Source organism: Squalius cephalus, assembly GCF_949319135.1.
Source record: "Squalius cephalus genome assembly, chromosome: 17".
NCBI lineage: Eukaryota > Metazoa > Chordata > Actinopteri > Cypriniformes > Leuciscidae > Squalius > Squalius cephalus.
This window is the reverse complement of record NC_137138.1, coordinates 15,458,989-15,478,558: the sequence shown is the minus strand read 5'-3', so window position 1 is coordinate 15,478,558 and position 19,570 is coordinate 15,458,989. Positions and strand designations below refer to the sequence as shown.

Genomic DNA, 19,570 nt, shown 5'->3' with positions numbered 1-19,570 from the left:
ATATCAATGCGAGCGCGAGTCCGATGATGAAACATTGGAAGAACTGTTATTCAGCCCGAACCTCCATCGCAAGGACGACTCGAACAGGACGTTTCTCAGTGAAACACTACTCAGTTTGAGGTACATTATATGAGATGTTGCAACTTTAATTCGTCACCGTCAGCATTAACATGTGCATGTCCATCAACAAACCGATTATTTTACTAGTACTAATTTATTTACCGAGTATTTTTCTAATATATTGCGGTGAACACGTGGAAACTGTATCAATAACCGTGCATGTATACATTAGCAGAGCTCTAGAGTGAATGAGGGACACGAGTTGAAAATTAGCATTAGCTATAAACTCTATATGCTGCGCATCAGTTACAGGCTTTGTATTGTAACTATGTTTGACTGTATGGTCCCTGTTAAATAAATAAATAAATAAATAAACCTGATGTAACCATAGACAGTATAAGAAATGGACACAGCGACCCCATAGACTTCTTCAACGGAGAAAAGTGAAGTCAGTTAGAAGCACTCACTTCCTGATGGCTGAGCGTGCGCAGCCTCAAACTGAGCTTGACGACGTAGATGTGACGTGAGCAACCTGTCTGACAGTTGTAAGTCTTCTAGTAGCTGTGCCAAGAGAAATCTGAATCATTCCCTTCCGAATCTTGCAGAGACGGAGAGCGTGAGTAGGAGGTGTCCATGAGCTAGGAGCAGGAGCAACTTTATGACTCTCTATGGGCTTCTCCCTTGACTTTATCGGACTTTATGCCTCCACGTCCCCCCAATTGCCCGCGAGCTTCTCCGGTAATTTCTCTACTGTGCGACAGAGAGTCGCGTGGTTATGACACAATTGTTAGCCTATTTTTACAAAAACTGCTTCTACGGGGCCATAACGTAAGATACAAGGTAATGGAGCCTTTTATACATTGTTGTGTTTCTTTAGAAATAAACAATGGATAAATAGAGTCTTTAAACGCCTCAGATGTAAAGTTATTCGCTTACTAACCAATGGTGGCCCCCAGGGAAAGTACGCTTTCCGGCTGCTGGATTACCCCCTTGGATGTAACATAAACGTTGGTAAAACAAATATTTCCTCAAAGTAGTGAGAACGACAGACAATCTGCATTAATTGACACAGTTATAATCGTGGCCCACAACTGATTAGCAAGTATTTCAGTAAGACAGTAATAACGTGAGTTAGCCAGTTAGCAGGAGACCTACACAATATAAAACTCAAAACTAAGTATTTTGAACACCATCTTACAAGAGCCCAGCGGTTTGCGAATCCTGCATTGAACTCCGAGATTTGAGAAGCAGTCGTCAGTGAAATAAAGGGAACACAGCAAAAGTTTGGGATTGTACTGCTGTGATATCGTGGTAAAGATTAACTTTAACCACTGATTCTTCACATGCTCGTCCTTGGGCAGTGAAAAAAAAAAAAAACTGGCTTTATACGGTGCACTTTCAGATTTAAAACTTTGCAGGATGTTTTCATTCACTTAGAGCTATGTTTCACTACATGAAAGGTCATTTTCAAAAATCCACAATAGTTGCATTGCAATCTTTTTATTAATATTTATGTATTTATTGTATTCATATTCAATATCATACAGTTTTACCACAAACTCATGTTTTTTATTTTGATATTTATCATAACAGTCATGAATCATCAGGGAGCACGCAAACCCTACTTGCGAGCCATGTTATTTTTCCAGGTCTGATGTGTTATGAATCAATAAGCAGTGCTCAGTTTTTGGAATATACACTTTGCTTTGGTCCTAATAGGAGTTAATGCAATTCCATATATTATAGGATTAACCAGAGGTGGAACAATCACAAAGGAAACTGACAACAAGTTTTTAAAACCCTGAGGCAGACTGCTAGTTCCAAACAGCTCATATAGGGAATTAAAAAGTGACCACACCACATAATTCAAAAAAGCTACCAAATGTGGCAGACATGTGGTTATGAACTTCTTGTGGTTTTGGACCGAGTGCTTACAAGCGATCACTATTTTAATATATGACAAAAACACAAACCATACCAGAACATTAACAGCAAATGTTAATATTCCATTGATCACAAACTGAGCAGTGTCCACCCTGCAGGCAAGTCTCTCCAAGACCCAGGTTTCACAGTACAGTTTATTTATCTGATTCATGCAGATTGGAAACCTGAGTGTCATCAGTATGATCAGTATTGCAGTGCAGCAGGGAAACATCCATATGAAAGTCAGCAGCTTCCAAACAGTGATAGTTGTCATGACAGTCTGGTAGTATAGCGGTCTGCAGATTGCTAAGTACCTATCGAATGCCATTACGCTTAGATTAGTAAACTCCCCTATTGCATAGGTGAAAATGGCAAAACTTTGTATGGCACATTCTTCCAGAGAGATTACATTGGTTTCATTCAGTAAATAATACAGTAGGGGTGGATAAAATCCTGTGGCTCCGTATAATCCATTTATACATAAATTGCACACAAAAATGTACATAGGCTGGTGAAGGACTTTCTCCAGAACAATTATGAAAATCAAGACTGCGTTGACAAAAATGGTCAGAAAATATCCTGGGAGGGCAAAAGAGAATATAGTGATCCTGCTGGTGTCATTCAGAGCTGTGAGAGAGAACAAGGAGAAGGAGGAGACGTTGTCCATTCCACTTGACAAACTAATGCAGACCAGACAAAAATGCATAAACAAAAGCATCTTAGGAAAATTACAATCATAATCAATGCTTATTTTACACTTCCTCACATGCATTTTCTTTTTGTACACACACATTTTGGTCATACACATAATTATTTACAGTCAAATACTTCATGTAGCAGAGAAAATCCTTTGATGAGAAAACTAATAAACTGAATTGTGTTTGTACCTGAAAAAAAAAGAGAGTTTTAATCTTGAGGTTTTCTCGAAAGTTCTTCCTATACCGCTCTGTGCTCTGAGGGAGAGTGCTCGTGGCTGAATCACCTGTAAAGTTTATATAACAGTGGGTCAGAGGATGGGATGGGTTATCGGCCCTTTGATAATTAGGCGGTTCATGCTTTTAGACTGCAAATAATACACAAAAGGTGATGTCACTCCATTATTGTTGTCTATAGCTTTTTGTTGAATTGCTGATATTCCTTATGTACTTCCTTATGTAAGTCACTTTCACGAGTTCACACTTACATACAATTAGAGAGTAAAGTTTAATGCATATTTGGCGTGCTGTCTGGGGGGAGGGCTCCGAGCTCGGATAATGGCTCTCTATGAGAGTTCACTGCAGTTCCATTTGTCACCACAGATTTACATTGGAAATTTGTGGGGCGCTGTAGAGCTAGGGAGGGCTCCAAGATCGGCTGCCCCGCTTAGAATCAGGAAACATCATGCACTAAATTAATATTCTGCTCACTTTACGACTTAAAACAGTCTAGAAAATCCCAAAAATATATTTGTTTTCAGAATGCTGAACACATTTATAATTAATCATAAGAATATATTTTCTCCTGTCTCTGGAAATTTCCGGATTTTGAAATCATCCTGCGGATGCTCGTTTTAAGAGCCGTTTATTCTACTAGGTGATTAAAACACATTGCAAATATACATAACCGAAAGAATTGATGCACTGCTTCGATGAGCACTTCCAGTAATCAATTCCGCTGTGCGTCGTGTTCACTAGCCACGTTTTTGTTTTTTTTACAGTCAACTTCAGTAGGCTAATATTTTATGATGTTACAATGATGAAATTACAAACATGGACTACACATTCTGAGAGGTGAAATAAAATGAATAATGAGGAATTTTATTAATATTATGAAATTGTTCTTCTCCTATTTTCCTCCTTAAAATCTTGGGTAGGCTGTGCCTTCCTTGTCTCTCCTGACGAGCTGCCACTGTATGAACGCAATTGTGCAGGAAATATTAAGCATTATTATTTTTCATGAAATTGTGAAACGTGTATTTTTCCCAGATGTCTTTTATTGACCAACGTCCACTTCAAAATCTTGGAGAACTTGGAAACAATGACAGTTAATGGGCTAATGGACCACGCAAATTCTCTGGCATTTCACTAGCGTGTAAGTATGCATATGAATGAAGTGTTATATTTATGTAGGCTATTATATTATATTTTATATTGATTGTCTTAAATCAAGGCTGCAAACTCTCAGGCCACACATCCATTTTCTCCCACAGTAAGAAAAAAAGAACAAAAGGAGGATACAGACAATGACAAGGCAGAGCAGGAACGAGTTATTCAGACCAATCAGGGTAAATGCCCAACTTCAATTGTAATTTATTCTTATGCATTCTGAGTCGTCAGCCTCTCTCCCTCATCCTGCACTATGTGAACACAGGCAGGTCAGAGAGTTATGGTTATGGAGGCGCTTAAAAAAACAAAAAAACAAAACATAAGTAAATCTGTATTCAGATTTCAGAATGAGCGAATTGCAGTAGGCCTAAATGTTGAGGTGTCTTGTTGTCTGTCCACTGATCTGTTCACTAATGAAGAAGAACATAACTTGCTCACACTTTTTATAAACAGGGAAAATTCCCAACTTTAATTAAATAATTTAACTGTTTAGGACTATTGAGATGAAAGAATGTACAGGGAGACTCGTTTGGGTATGTTATCTCATTGAAATCAGATGATTTCCTATTAATTCAATATAATGTGTGGTAATACCAATATGGCAGTGCAGAGTTATATCCAAAGGTTTCTCTTTGAAATCAATGAAGTTGCACATCAAAAATGTATGCTAGCTACCCTGCGTGTTAAAAAGTTACGCCAAGGAGTCCTGACCAAATGTCCATATGTGACGAATTGGGAGTGAGAATGTGTTGCACAATCAGACAGAAAATGTACAGTGTCTTAATAAGGGAATGTATCTAAAACATAAAGAGTAAACACACATTTACCATTTAATTTAAGACATTCAGATGCTTTTAACAAGAACTAAATCCATTATCATGTTATTGCTAACAGTCCACTTATGGAACCCATCTCCAGTGCATATGATCATCTATGATCACATGATTTACCTTAACACTAACATGAGAGTCATAAAGGAATGCACACTGGGTTGAAAATGTAACTCAATACATTCAATATTTTTTGCATTATGTAGCATCATAGTGTTAATGATTCGGAGATCGACTACTTCTGACTGACAAAATTCCAGCCACCGGAAACACTAACTGATAAAGTGAGTCGTACAAAACCTTTCTTTTTAGTAAACTTTGTGTACACAAACAATGTTGTCAATGCTCGAGGTCATGTGTAGAACCCCTGGTGATACTTCGAGCAAAGTTTCATGTTGTGTCGAGCCTTCTTAGTGTTTTAAAAATAGCGATTTTGATGCTATATCATTGTAGTGCCCCTAGCACTCCCATTCAAAAGGCAATTTGACCGAATACGAAAATACGGTCAATCTTAAAAGTGGAGTTTCCATTCTAATTATGCTTTTACACAAATGTTTGACTTGGGTAGATTAACAAAAATAGCCTATGCAATTTGGCGAGAGTTACCCTTTAAATGCTAGACTCCCCAATGTATAGTTTGTAATTTAAAAATATATTTGTTGAAACATGTATTGTTTTATACAAATAAACAATCTGAATTTGAAAACAGTGCATTTTATTTATTAAAATAGTGTCATAAATAAAAATGTATATTGAATTAAACTGTTGGGTTATTTTAATTAACCCAACTGGCGTTTAACCCAATGCATTGGGTTAAAATAACCCACAGTTGGGGTTATTTTTAATTAATAATTCATTAAATAACATGCTTTGCCACTACTTTAAGGTTCTTCTGAGATGTGTAGTAGTTTGGTAATCTAAGTATTTAAGTTAGGTGATTCAATGGAGTCAAATCTTAATTCTCATCTATTCTTTATGGGATCGACTGACTCCTTTGTGTTTAATGGAAGTCATTCCAAAGAAAAAAGTTGCTTTCATCAGTTTGAAATAACTTGCTCTGCCTTTGAAGTTTTGGAGACGTCACTACAGTCATACATTTTTAACCAACAGCAAAACAGTCATTTAGACAATAGGCAGTGCTTTGGGTTATTGTTGCAGGCATGGAGCTCAGTTGTAGCTAATGCAGCCTCAATAGACCCGCATTCTGTGAAGACTAAAATGAATTTTGAGGCAACCTTCCTACTGCAAAATCCCCTGAGTAGGCAAAAAAAAAAAAAAAAAAATCACATGGTGTTATTGGTAGTGGTGGGGGAAAAAATCGATTCTGTTCAGTATCACGATATTTTGCGCACGCAATTCAATACAGTAGCGCAAAATATTGCAGTATTTAAATATAAAATTATCTGTTTTACTTTCGGGTTATAGGGCTGTGACGGTGGGAGTTTTTTTACCACCGCGGTGGTAATGGACCAACTAGGCCTACCTGCGGTGGTTGGGGGGTTGTTTTGAGCAATTCCATCAAAGAAACAACACACTAGGCCTGTAAAGTATTAAAATAAATATCATTAAATATTGGAAACTTAAATAATATAGGCTAATAAAGTTAAATCTATTTTAAAAAACATACGTGATGCACTGAGAAAGTGAAACAAAAATCACCCGCGCGTATGAAACACGCTTTACAAATAAACTTGAGACGCCGCATGTCTAATAACAAGCACAAACTGTGTTAAAAAAGAATTTGACGTAGCCTACAAGTAAAAATGTGGGCTATCTGTCCTACAGCGTTTTTCTACTTTACCACAAGAATACGAATATAATATGCTTAAAAGCGAACCAAGGAAGAAACGTTTATAATCCCCTGCGAAAATGGGTGAGACGTGAGTGAAGATTTGGGAAAAGAAACAAGAGATTCCATGCAGGGATGAGTCACGATTTTTGAATATTCGATTAGTTTATTAGCCCCCCAACTGCAATGAACCAGCTTTGGGGGGGCCCAGCTTGCAAAAGGTTGAGAACCCCTGGCTTAAAGGGATAGCTCACCAAAAAAAATCAATTATGTCCTCATTCACCTCATGTTACAAACCTGAATACATTTTATTTTTTCTGTGGAACATAAAAATTTTGAAGAATGTTGGTAACCAAACAATTTCGGTTCCCTTTGACTTCCATTCTATAGACAAAAAAAATACAGTGTTGTAATATGATCTTACAACTTGATGTATAAATCACATCCAATTGACAGGATGCTTAGGCTGGGTGGATTCAAAACGGTTTTATTTTATTTTTTACAGTCTGTACATACATCACACCAGAAGTATGCATGTTAAAAACAAACATGTGTTTTGTTTTGCCTGTATCAGTTTTTGTACACAATTAAGTTGTGGACCTTTTGTGAAACATTTTCTTTTGCTGCAGCACATGAAGTAAAAACTCTTTTGCGCACTGCTCTAATATTTAATCCATAAATTAGAGGACTAAAAATAGGTGGAACTATAACCAGTTCTAAGGCCAAAAAATTACGCAGACTCTCTGGAATGTCATTTGAACCATATCTGTTATACATTAAATCAAAAAGGAAAGCAGAAGTGAAATTTATCAGTGATAATATGTGTGGCAGACACGTTTGCCAGAATTTCCTTCTGTTTTCTAAAGATGCTTTACATGCAGAGATCAGTTTTACATAGGACACTATGATGAAAACTATAAAGCTAAAAAATGTGACTGTAATGACATATCCAAATACATTATTTACAACAGATGATACACAAGACAGCTTTACAATTGACCAGTTGTCACAATATAATTTGTCAATGTGATATTTACAAATAGATCTCAAGTTTGCTAATAGGGTGGCTATAACACCACAGATGTTGGGTACAATCCAAGAAAACAGAATTAATTTCACACAGGTGTTTTTAGTTAATTTGGAATGATAGTCTAAAGGTTTGCATATGGCTACATATCTATCATAAGACATCACTGTTAATATTGTGATCTCAGAAAGTAAAGAGCTGTAGATAACATATGTTTGCAGAGCACACATATGGAAGGAGATCACATATGAATCCAATATTAAATCAGACAGAATTTTAGGGTAGAATCCTGAGGCTCCATAAACCCCATTTACACACAGATGAGACAAGAATATGTACATTGGTTCATGAAGTGCTTTCTCTATGATAATGACCACAACAACAACAATATTTATAAACAATATAAAGAGATATAAGGCAAGAAAACAAATAAAATATACATGCCTATATAATTTAGTCTCTTTTGGCACCATAAGAGTCAGTATCAAAGGATAAGACATGTTATCCATCATGGAAGTCAAGGTATGTCATGGATAGTCCTTTAAATCACACGAAACAAACAAATATCAACCAAAACAACCTAATACAAGACAATTTTAGTCAATGGTCAGTAAATGAATAACTAAAGCAGACATTTAATTAAGCTTCAATTACCAAAGTTGCCTAAGGACATAAAGCAGTCAGAAAAAAAGGGGAAAGTTAACAGTTTCCAAAAATGTGTTTACAACTGAAAGTGATGAGGACTCTAGCTTAGTTTTATATTTAGTGATTTCTCATTAGGGAAATCTCTGACTCTGAGAGATATTCTAACATTTCTTGGGACTAATTATGGGTTCAAGCACAACACTTTGCAAACGTCTTGATCTGTTAAAATAAATGTCAAAATAAAATAAATGTCAATTTTAGTAACAATACCTGCAAAAACAGCCCCACATTTAATAAGTTTGGAACACCCCATATTTAAAGGATTTTGTTGTAATCTTACTAAATGAAACCATATAATTTATAGCTCTCAAAATGTCATGTTAGGGGTGTGCGATATTGACAAAAAATCAATATTTCTCAAATCAAATATTCTCAATATTTTCTGGGATTTTATCGATAACGATAATTAGACGGTATTTTGCTGAGTGCTTTTATTGTGTTGGTACCTTTGCAGGTTTAGGACTGTCGTGGACCGCTGAATCCTAAAATTTTGGATATTCTTCATATTCTATATCAGTTTGCAGCAGTGACAGAAATCATCTTTTCCAATAAGATTAAATTGATTTGTACCTTTTATGGGCATTTTTTCCTTTAAAAATAAACGTTTTAACCTAATTAAATGCATGCAATTTAATTAGTCAAATTCTTAAATTAAATCAAATTCTATTGGAATAATCTATCTATAAATTACAGAAACGTCTGTCCGTCTGTGTGTCTGTGTGTCTTTTATTCGCATATCTCTCGAACCGTTAGTCCGATGGATTTCAAACTTGACAGGTGTCTTGCCACGGGCACGAGTAAGTGCAGTGCCAAATTTGACGTTGTTTGGATTAGAAATGCTAAAGATATTGTTAAATATATCGGTAAAAGAAGCACTTAGAAGGTTGTGGTTTAAAAATAAACATTCTGACATTAGAGGGTTGTATCGGTCAAAGAAGCCCCAAGAAGGTTGTGGTTTAAAAATAAACATTCTGACATAAACACTACACTGTCAGTGTCAGCTACACTGTTTACTTCTGAATATTATATTTTATTCACAGCTATCATTTGTAGTAACCTATTCACAAACTGTTTGCTCAAGCGTAGCATTTTTTTCGGAGTTCACTGTGTAGCCTGCTCCCTGAATTGTCGAGTTCACTGTGTAGCCTGCTCCCTGAATCGTCGAGTTCACTGTGTAGCCTGCTCCCTGAATCGTCGAGTTCACTGTGTAGCCTGCTCCCTGAATTGTCGAGTTCACTGTGTAGCCTGCTCCCTGAATCGTCGAGTTCACTGTGTAGCCTGCTCCCTGAATCGTTGAGTTCACTGTGTAGCCTGCTCCCTGAATCGTCGAGTTCACTGTGTAGCCTGCTCCCTGAATCGTCGAGTTCACTGTGTAGCCTGCTCCCTGAATCGTCGAGTTCACTGTGTAGCCTGCTCCCTGAATCGTCGAGTTCACTGTGTAGCCTGCTCCCTGAATCGTCGAGTTCACTGTGTAGCCTGCTCCCTGAATCGTCGAGTTCACTGTGTAGCCTGCTCCCTGAATCGTCGAGTTCACTGTGTAGCCTGCTCCCTGAATCGTTGCGCTTATTCATTTGTGGATGTTAACTGAATCTGTAAGTCACCTACGCTGTTTACTTCTGTATATTATATCTATCTATAAATTATGGGAACATCTGTGTGTGTGTGTGTGTGTGTGTGTGTGTGTGTGTGTGTGTGTGTTATTCGCATATCTCTCGAACCGTTAGTCTGATGGATTTCAAACTTGACAGGTGTCTTACTACGGGCATGAGTAAGTGGAGTGCCAAGTTTGACGTTGTTTGGATTAGAAATGCAAAATATATTGTTAAATATATATCGATAAAAGAAGCACACACTGGCTTTTGCCACTCTAGCTGCTGGCCACTCCCCTTCTCACACTGCACACTGAGTGAGCACAGCACAGGACCAGAAAAGCAACAAAAAAAAAAGAAAGCAGTGGAGCTTAAGTAGCGTTTTCTCTGAGTTCACTGCGTAGCCTGCTCCCTCAATCGTGCAGTTAAATTTTCCACATTTATTGTATGTCATTATGTCAGTATCAGTATTTGCTTTCTACCATGCACAAATAAAAATGTCACTGAACTTTTGCTGTGTAATTGTAACAATGAGCACTCAAATACACCAAACCAACAATTACTAAAAACACACACAAACAAGTAATAAAAACTCAGTGAGTGTTTTAGCGCAATTTTCTGACGTCATGGGATCACAACACTAAGAGATAGTAAATCTTTTCCTGGATTTTTTTTGTGCGTTCCCGAGATTAGACCTTCCTTAACATAATGCCGAAAACCCGAAGTCTCTAGGTGGTCTGGTTGAGGAGGAGATAGAAGTGCAAGATTGGTGCGCACAGACAGAACAGAAATCATGAGTTAACAATCGCAATTTTGTCCGGTGGAAAATTGCGCTAAAAAATGATTTTGCACGGGCACTTTGCACTACTCCCTGAATCGACGCGCTTATTCATTTGTGGATGTTAACTGAATCTGTAAGTCAGCTATGCTGTTTACTTCTGAATATTATATTTCATTCTGGTGCGCTTAACGTTATCGCTACTGTGTAATAGTAGCCTATGCTATTCACCAACTAAACATATCCTATTCAGTGTGTTCACAGTCTCTTTCATGGGCATCATTTGTAGTTGCCTATTCACAAACTGTTTGCTCAAGCATAGCGTTTTCTCGGAGTTCACTGTGTGCTTTCTAACATGCACAAATAAAAAAAGTCACTGAACTTTTGCTGTGCAATTGTAACAATGAGCACACACCAAACCAACAATTACTAAAAACACACAAAAACTGATTTTGCACGGGCATTAACAATCAAATGAAATCAGTATCAACTAAATTGATCTTGCATTTACAGCTCAGATGGACATGAATGCATTTAACATGCAGAAAATGCATAAATAATATATGATGTTTTAAACATAAAACGTTGAATACCGAGATTAGAAATTATGTAAAAAAATTAAAAGATATTTTAATTGTGAAATTAAAACCGCCAGTAGGTGGCAACAAGTCAGTGTTGATGAATGAGTCTTTGGGTGCCATTTTAACAATCCTAGCGCTTGGGTGGGCATACACTGTGCGATTTTCGTCCAATTTTGAGCCGAATTCTGACTCGTGCGATTCTTTTTCGGGTCGGGCCGATCTTCAGCTTTGTCGTAGTGCAGTATTCGTGCAGTGTACAGGGGTAAACGAGAGGCAATTAACCTTTCCCGACCGGCAATCGGATGGTCGGATGAATTTCTGGCATGTCAGATATTGGGACTATATTGGGGTGAAGCATAGGCGAAGCACTGCTACTTGGGCACAGAGACACACTCACCACCAGTTCGTGTTGACTCTCATCCTCCTCAAGTCCTCAGGCTGTTGAGCGATCGCAACCTCCTCCCCCTGTCGTTCTATTTCCAAAGCACGCAGCTCATCTTCTGAAAACTCTGGCTCATAGGTTCTGGCTCTCGACTGTCTGAGAAGTGACCCTCTTCGTCTCTCACAAAATCCGCCATGTTCATCGCCATTCACTATGTCTACTGTAGGAAAAATAGCCGGCTACTATTCACGCTGATATGTTGACGGAAGTTTGGGGATTTCAGGTGTTGCGTGATATCTCTGCGCCCAAGTAGCAGTGCTTCGCCTGTGCTTCACCCCAATATAGTCCCATGTCAATATCTGCCTAGGAAATCACCTAGTCTTAATCTGCATTGCTATTTGTACTCGTTGTGAATACGCAGGCCACAAGAAGTAATTTTTATTTATTTATTTTTTTATCACTTTTACTCACGACATGCTAGCTGGCAACAAAGGATTCCATTCATTATGCTAAAATGGCGCTGCCAAACTAAAACAATGCATGTACTGAGACAAAAATGCGTTTTCCCACCTATCTAAATGTAGGAAAAACGGTGAATAAGCCCTATTTCAAAAAACGGTGGAGTGTTCCTTTAAAACAGACACCCAAAAGCGTGCGGTGGGTTTAGTGGGGGGTAACTGAGAATGAATGGGGGAAAGTCACGTGAGAGGAGGCAATGGCTCCATCGCGCTATGATTGGATATGATTGGTTATGATCGTACATGATTGGTTCGTGCAGTAAATCCCGCCTCTTGTTAAAGATAATTATGGTGTTAATGAAAAATGGGAGGAGGGTCTTTTTTTTATTTAAAAGAAAAGATGAACATTACACAAATAATATATATTGTTTAAATTGTTACTGCCTTTGGTTATTATTTTGGAATAAATGTAAAAATACTGACTTGATGAATTGTATACTTGGTTTTAATACATAGAAAATTACTTAGTGTAAAAATAAAAAATAGAACTGGAGACTAGGTAAATTTATTTATTAAGTGTCGACTGTAGACGCTTGGGTGTCGATGCCCCAGGTAATTAGGTCCAGGTACGTAAGAAAAATCACATGTAGGCTATGTGTGCATTAAAAGTACCATTTCGGCAACGAGAACGATGCTGAGCCAAAAGAAGATAAAGATGTGTTCTGGCGACTGGCGTGTTTATTGAACCAATCAGATAAGAGTAAATTGAGAGTCAGCGAGAAGATCATTTGATTGGCTACATGAAGAAGGTGTACCCGCCCTCCTCCTCCCGCTTGCAAAACTCAATGGGCCCTATTTTAAGGATCTAAGCACATGGTCTAAAGTGCACGGCAAGAGCACTTAGGACGTGTCCGAATCCACTTTTGCTAGTTTAACGACAGGAAAAATGGTCGGCGCGCCTAAAAGGGTTGTTTCTATTCTCTTAATGGGTGTGTTTTGGGCATAAAGTGCAATAAACCAATCAGAGTGTAATTTCCCATTCCCTTTAAAAGCCAGTTGTGCTCGCGCCATGGCGGATTCGCTATTTACATGGCGCATTTTGCAAACGGAAAGACTGATCTGCTCGTGTGCAAGGTTAAGCAGACCATCCTGGTCAATGGTGCAGTCTATTTCAGTTGCCTCAAAATAGCAACAAGGCAACAATGTGCCTGAACACACCTCTTTTTCAGACCAGCAAGCCCATGGGCGCACAAATGGGCGCAAATGCATTTGCTATTTAAACAGCAGGACGTGAAAATGATAACCACGTCGGGCTGAAACTAGCAAAAAACACTTGCTTCACGCTTGGCACTGCATTGAGCCAGGTGTATAATAGGGCCCAATGCGTGAGAGAATCGTACCAAAACTGTAAGCGCAACTAAAAGAAAGACGCAACAAATCGGGTTATTACGGGAACTTTTTTGCCTCATGTTCACAACAATTAATTTAGACATTTGCAACAGTTTATTTTTTTACACAAAGGTTGATTTTAAGCGATCAATCTGTTTCGCAGTTCCTGGCTCTGTTGTTTTTTTGGTTGCAAATTGCATCGTAAGCGCGGAAAAATGGAAGTCAGAAGAATACAGATAATATTTATTTTGCGTAAACATGAAGCTGCAGTTTCACAATACATCCATTACACTTACGAATAACAGTAATGCTGCAAATATTTTTTTCTTGCACTTGAAAGGCGATTTACACCTTTACAAATCTTCTCTTGCACATGCAAATTTTTATTTAGGCTTGCAATCTTATGTACACTTTCACAAATCTTACCCTGCGCATGTGATTCTTTATGGCATCATATTACCTTCATAGGAAGGCCAAATACCAGGGAACCGGTGAATAGGTTCATGTACACTGTAAGGGCTTGAAGGTGGCATATTTTTTAAAACAAAAATGTAAAATAAAAATACACAACTAAACCAATGGTTTAATCATTTATTTTATCATCAGAATAATGGAGGTTCAGAATTAAGGTTTTACGTGAGATTCTATTAAGATTCTATTAAGTCTGATTATTGGCAATAATCACATTATTGGTGTACATGTAAAATAGCAGTATAATTTGAAGTAAAATAATTAAAAAGTAAAATATTTAAAGTAAAATATAAGTAAAATGGGTTCCACTTTATTTTGATAGTCCACTTAGACATTCTACTAACTATAAGTAACTTTTCAACTACATGTCAACTAGCTATCATTAAAGTATTAGTAGACTGTAGTAGACTGTTAGGTTATGGTTAGGTGTTAGGGTTCGGGTTAGAAGAATAAGTTGACTTGTAGTTGCCTAGTTACTTATAGTCAGTAGAATATCTGTTGGGGGACCAACAAAATAAAGTGTTAGCAGATATTAAACAGACAGTCTATTAATACTCTAATGACAGTTAGTTGACATGTAGCTGCAAAGTTACTTATCGTTAGTAGAATGTCTAAAGTGGTCTATCGAAATAAAGTGTTACCGTAAAATGTAAACACATTATACACATCTCAGGAAATTCCCAGGACTTTTCTAATATATTTTTGGTAATTTAGACAAACATCAGCAAATAAATCAACAAAGGATGTAAAATGTTATACAATAAATGTTATAAGTGGATGTGGGAGCAGTGAAAGCATAAAAAAAGAAAGAAAAAAGAATAGGCCTCATTTTCTTTTGAATGTTTTATGAAAATATTCACTGATGTACATAAAAATAATGTTGACAGCACATCCTTGTTTTTCTTACTTTTTGTTGTAATTCATTTACTTTTAAAAATATACTATTTTGCATGTCTGTTTGCAAGTACATCAAGTAATTGTCAAGGATTTAAGCCTTTTTTAGCTTCTAAAACATTCACTCTTGCTGAAATACATGAGACAAAAACTCTGCGCACTGCTCTAATATTTAATCCATAGATTAGGGGATTAAAAACAGGTGGAACTATAACTAATTCTAAAGCCAAAAAATTACGCAGACTCTCGGGAATGTCATTTGAGCCATACCTGCTATACATAACGTCAAAAACCAAAGCAAAAGTGAAATTTATCAGCGATAATATGTGTGGCAGACACGTTTGCCAGAATTTCCTTCTGTTTTCTAAAGATGCTTTACATACAGAGATCAGTTTAATATAGGACACTATGATGAAAACAACACTGCTAAGATATATAATTGCAAAAATATATCCATAGATATTATTCACAAAAGCTGATGTACAAGAAAGTTTTACAATTGACCAATTGTCACAATATAATTTATCAATGTAATAATTACAAAATGGCCTCAGATTTGATAACAGTATTGCTGGAATCACAGAGACGTTGGGAACAATCCATGAAAACAGAATTAATTTCACACAGGTGAATTTAGTTAACTTGGAATGATAGTCTAAAGGTTTGCATATGGCTACATATCTATCATAAGACATCACTGTTAATATTGTAAACTCACACAGTAAAGAGCTGTAAATAACAAAGGACTGCAGAGCACACATGTGAGAGGAGATCACATATGAATCCAATATTAAATCAGACAGAAATTTAGGGTAGAATCCTGAGGCTCCATAAACCCCATTTACACACAAATGAGACAAGAATATGTACATTGGTTCATGAAGTGCTTTTGTCTTGATAATGACCATAACAAGACGAATATTAATTGACAAGATAAGCAGATAAAGGAAAAGAAAGCAAGTGAAATAGATATGCCTATATGACTTAGATAATTTGGGCACCATAAGAGTCAGTATCACAGGATAAGACATGTTATTCATCAAGTTATGGATATTGTTTCAAATCACACAAAACAATGATATTCTGCAATAATAATAAAAAAATATATTAGAATAAAAAATATATGGTAAAATGACTACATTCATTTACAATCTACTCAATCAGACAATCAAAGATGGAGCTTAGAAAAAAAGGCAAACAGTCAGATCAACAAATCTCGAGCTGTGTATCTGCGTGTGAAGAGCTGAACGTCTTATAAGAAAAAAATTCAGTTGGGAAATTATTTGAAGATGTTATAAAGCATCTTGGGATTAATTATAAATATGATCCTTGCAAACTTTGCAATCCTTATTTTTCTTATTTTATTCAAACCAAATAACATGTTGAATTAGTATAGGATTTAATTTGAATCATTTAGTTTCACTCATCAGTGAAGGAACTACCAACGTCACCCAGTCATAGCAGAAAAACACTAGATAGCTGACCTTCACACTGGACCACATCAACCAGAGATGTTTGGCAACTAAGAGGATAGTTTTCACTGTTATGCTGATGATATGAGCTGTATATTTCTTAGTGCCCTGACGAAACTTACCAATTTTCAAAATTAACGGAATGCATAGCTGATATAAAAAACTGGATGACTAGTAATTTCCTACTACTTAATTCTGAAAAAACAGAGATTCTAATTATTGGACCAAAAACCTCCGCACATAATAACCTAGAATACTGTCTAACATTTGACTGTCTAGTCTTTGTTGTCTGTTAGGAACCTGGGTGTGCTCTTTGATACCAATCTTTAATTTCAAAGTCACGTTTCTAGTATCTGTAAAACCACATTCTTCCATTGTAAAAATATATCTAAATTATGACATATGCTCTCAATGACAAATGGTGAACAGTTAGTTCATGCATTCATATCTCTTCTGGGTGGTTGCTCTGCACGCATAATAAACAAACTACAGCTGGTCCAAAACGGAGCAGCTATAGAGTTCTTAGCAGAACCAGGAAGTATGACCATATTAGTCCTGTTCTGTCAACACTGCATTGGCCCCCTATTAAACATCGTATACATTTTTAAATATTGTTGACTACTTACAAAGCACTAAATGGTTTAGCTCTGCAGTACTTGAGTGAGTTCTTAACACATTATAGTCCTTCACGTCTATTGCGATCTCAAAATTCTGTCCAGTTGATAATACCTAGAATATCAAAATTGACTGTTGGCGGTAGATCCTTTTCCTTTTTAGCACCTAAACTTTGGAACAGTCTTCCTAACATTGTCCGGGAAGCAGACACGCTGTCAGTTTAAATCTGGACTAAAAACATATTTTTAACCTAGCATACACACAACACATTATCAACTTCAATAATTAAATGTTAGGCTGCATAAACTAGGTCATCTTCATCTTTCACCGTTGTTGCAACCTGGTCTCACAGGATTCCGTGAAATGTCCACGGGCCCTTAACTCAAAATCCGTGCAGCCATCACGGAATCGCCCCAAATTCCGTGATGCGGCCACGGATATTACTCCAACGCAAGTCAATGACACTGACCTTCCGTGGTCCACACACGGATACCCGTTTGAATGACGGAGTACAGATCTCACTCAATCGACGTGCTTTCTCATTTGGAAACGCAACATTTGAAGTATTTGTGAACTTTTCCAACATCAAATGCCATAATGACGTTAACCTGATTGTTATTGAAGCTATTGCATTGTCCTGTCATCATAAAATTTCGGTTTGTTTCAGTTAGCCTAACCAAAGTCCCGTGATGGCACCACGGACCTCAACAACCTGACCTCACTCATGGACGTTGTAATGTTGCTGGCTTGTTTAGGAACTTATAAGCTTTAGGTCGACTGTGTTGCAATGGCATGTAATTAACTTGACATTTTGTCTCGTCCTGTCATCATCAAATCCAGTTTGATGGCATTTTACACCTATTGCTCGCTTGGCTATAGTCAGATCTAAAATCTGTGATAGGAGCACGGATTGAGTCTGTGGTGAGACCACGGATAACTCCAACGCGCAAGTCAATGACACTCATCTTCCGTGGTCCACACACGGATATTCGTTTCAATGACCGAGAACAGATCTCACTCAATGGACGTGCTTTCTCATTTGGAAACACAACATTTTAAGTATTTATTTATTTTCCAACACCAAATACCATAAAGACTTTAACCTCTGTGTTATTGTAGCTATTGCATTGTCCAGCCATCATAAAAATTCAGTCTGATTCTCTTAGCCTAACTGAAGTCCCGTGATGGCACCACGGACCTCAACAACCTGACCTCACTCACTGGATGGTGTGATGTTGCTCACTTGTTTAGACACTTGAAAGCTTTATGTCGACTGTGTTGCAATTTTGTCTTGTCCTGTCATCATAAAATCCAGTTTGATGGCGTTTTACACCTATTGCTCGCTTGGCTATAGTCAGATCTAAAATCTGTGATAGGAGCACGGATTGAGTCTGTGGGGAGACCACGGATAACTCCAACGTTCGTGGTATGGTCACGTAATTTAATCTATTGATTCGTGTCACGGACACGTTTATTTCGTAATTTTTTGTCTTTCGTGATCACAGCTCGATTATTTCTGCCTGTCGGCTGCAGCAGAGAAGCTGTTTAATCAACATTTATTCACGAGATCTTATCGTGGTTTATGTATTTTTTTTTATGTTATTATTTCGGTCTTATTGCCAGGGAAGCTGGATTGTTTTACTGTTTATTGATATTTTTTAAATGATATTTTATTAGTAGGAAATCGCCCTGAAGAAGTCTCGTTCCGAACACATCGCGATATTTGGCATCAGTTCACGTGTGTCAGCCAAGCGTGCCGCACAAGCACTGAAAAGTGAAGCCAAAACGTCTCGATCGCCCCCCGGTGGCTGGTCCTAGTATAGGTCATAAGCCCCGCCTCCCCGTGTTATTCAACGGGACGTGAGACCAACTAAACAATTAAATTACAGTTCAAATATCTTTTTTCCAAAGGTGGTTTCTTTCATTTGCTGTCATTTTTATCACGCTGATGTAAGTTCAAGTGTCTGTTTCAAAAATAAGTTGTTTTTTAGTTAGTTACGTGATGCGGTGGTGTAACGTCATGATTGACAGCTGTGATTGACAGGTTCTCGTGCGAAGTAGTCACTGAAGCACCAACGGACATTTTTTTCGGGATCTTCGGAGGACTGAGGAGATTGTATTTACTTTATTTTAACAAGCCTCTCGTCGTACTGCAATCAATTTTTTAAAAAGTGTGCAGAATCCACTTTCCCTGAGTGCGTTCTGCGAGAGTGAAGGCGGAGCGTTGATCTCGCGGCTTTACTTCCTGCTCACTACTGCGCAGGTCTGGTCCCGAGATCGCTACTGCGCAGACTCAAGTTCCAATATGTCAGCGCCATATCGGGACTCTGGCGGCTTCAGTTTTCATCAATGGAAGAGAACGAAGGGGCGTCGTCCATCTTTTTTTACAGTCTATGGTGTCAGCTGTTGGTAAGTAGCCTAGTAAATAAATACCTAAATACGCTGTCCTAATAATGTGTGATATAATGTCTTTTCTGTTTGTCCATATTAATCTGCCAAATATATCTGCCATTTCCACGGAGA

At 37.5% G+C, this 19,570-nt stretch overlaps 3 protein-coding genes across 3 annotated transcripts; all 3 read right to left on the bottom strand.

Moving 5' to 3' along the window:
- Positions 1–1,726: 1,726 nt before the first annotated feature.
- Positions 1,727–2,650, bottom strand: LOC307144778 (olfactory receptor 2K2-like; the record flags this gene model as incomplete). The annotated part of the gene is made up of 1 exon (XM_079847339.1): positions 1,727–2,650. One exon carries the CDS (start codon positions 2,648–2,650, stop codon positions 1,727–1,729), a length of 924 nt encoding a protein of 307 aa, XP_079703465.1.
- Positions 2,651–7,256: 4,606 nt separating this feature from the next.
- LOC307144776 (olfactory receptor 6N2-like) lies at positions 7,257–8,222 on the bottom strand (the record flags this gene model as incomplete). The annotated part of the gene is made up of 1 exon (XM_079847337.1): positions 7,257–8,222. The coding sequence occupies one exon, from the start codon at positions 8,220–8,222 to the stop codon at positions 7,257–7,259; it is 966 nt and encodes a 321-aa protein (XP_079703463.1).
- A 6,824-nt stretch (positions 8,223–15,046) lies between these two features.
- On the bottom strand, positions 15,047–16,000 carry LOC307144775 (olfactory receptor 1G1-like; the record flags this gene model as incomplete). The annotated part of the gene is made up of 1 exon (XM_079847336.1): positions 15,047–16,000. The coding sequence occupies one exon, from the start codon at positions 15,998–16,000 to the stop codon at positions 15,047–15,049; it is 954 nt and encodes a 317-aa protein (XP_079703462.1).
- Between the last annotated feature and the right edge of the window lie 3,570 nt (positions 16,001–19,570).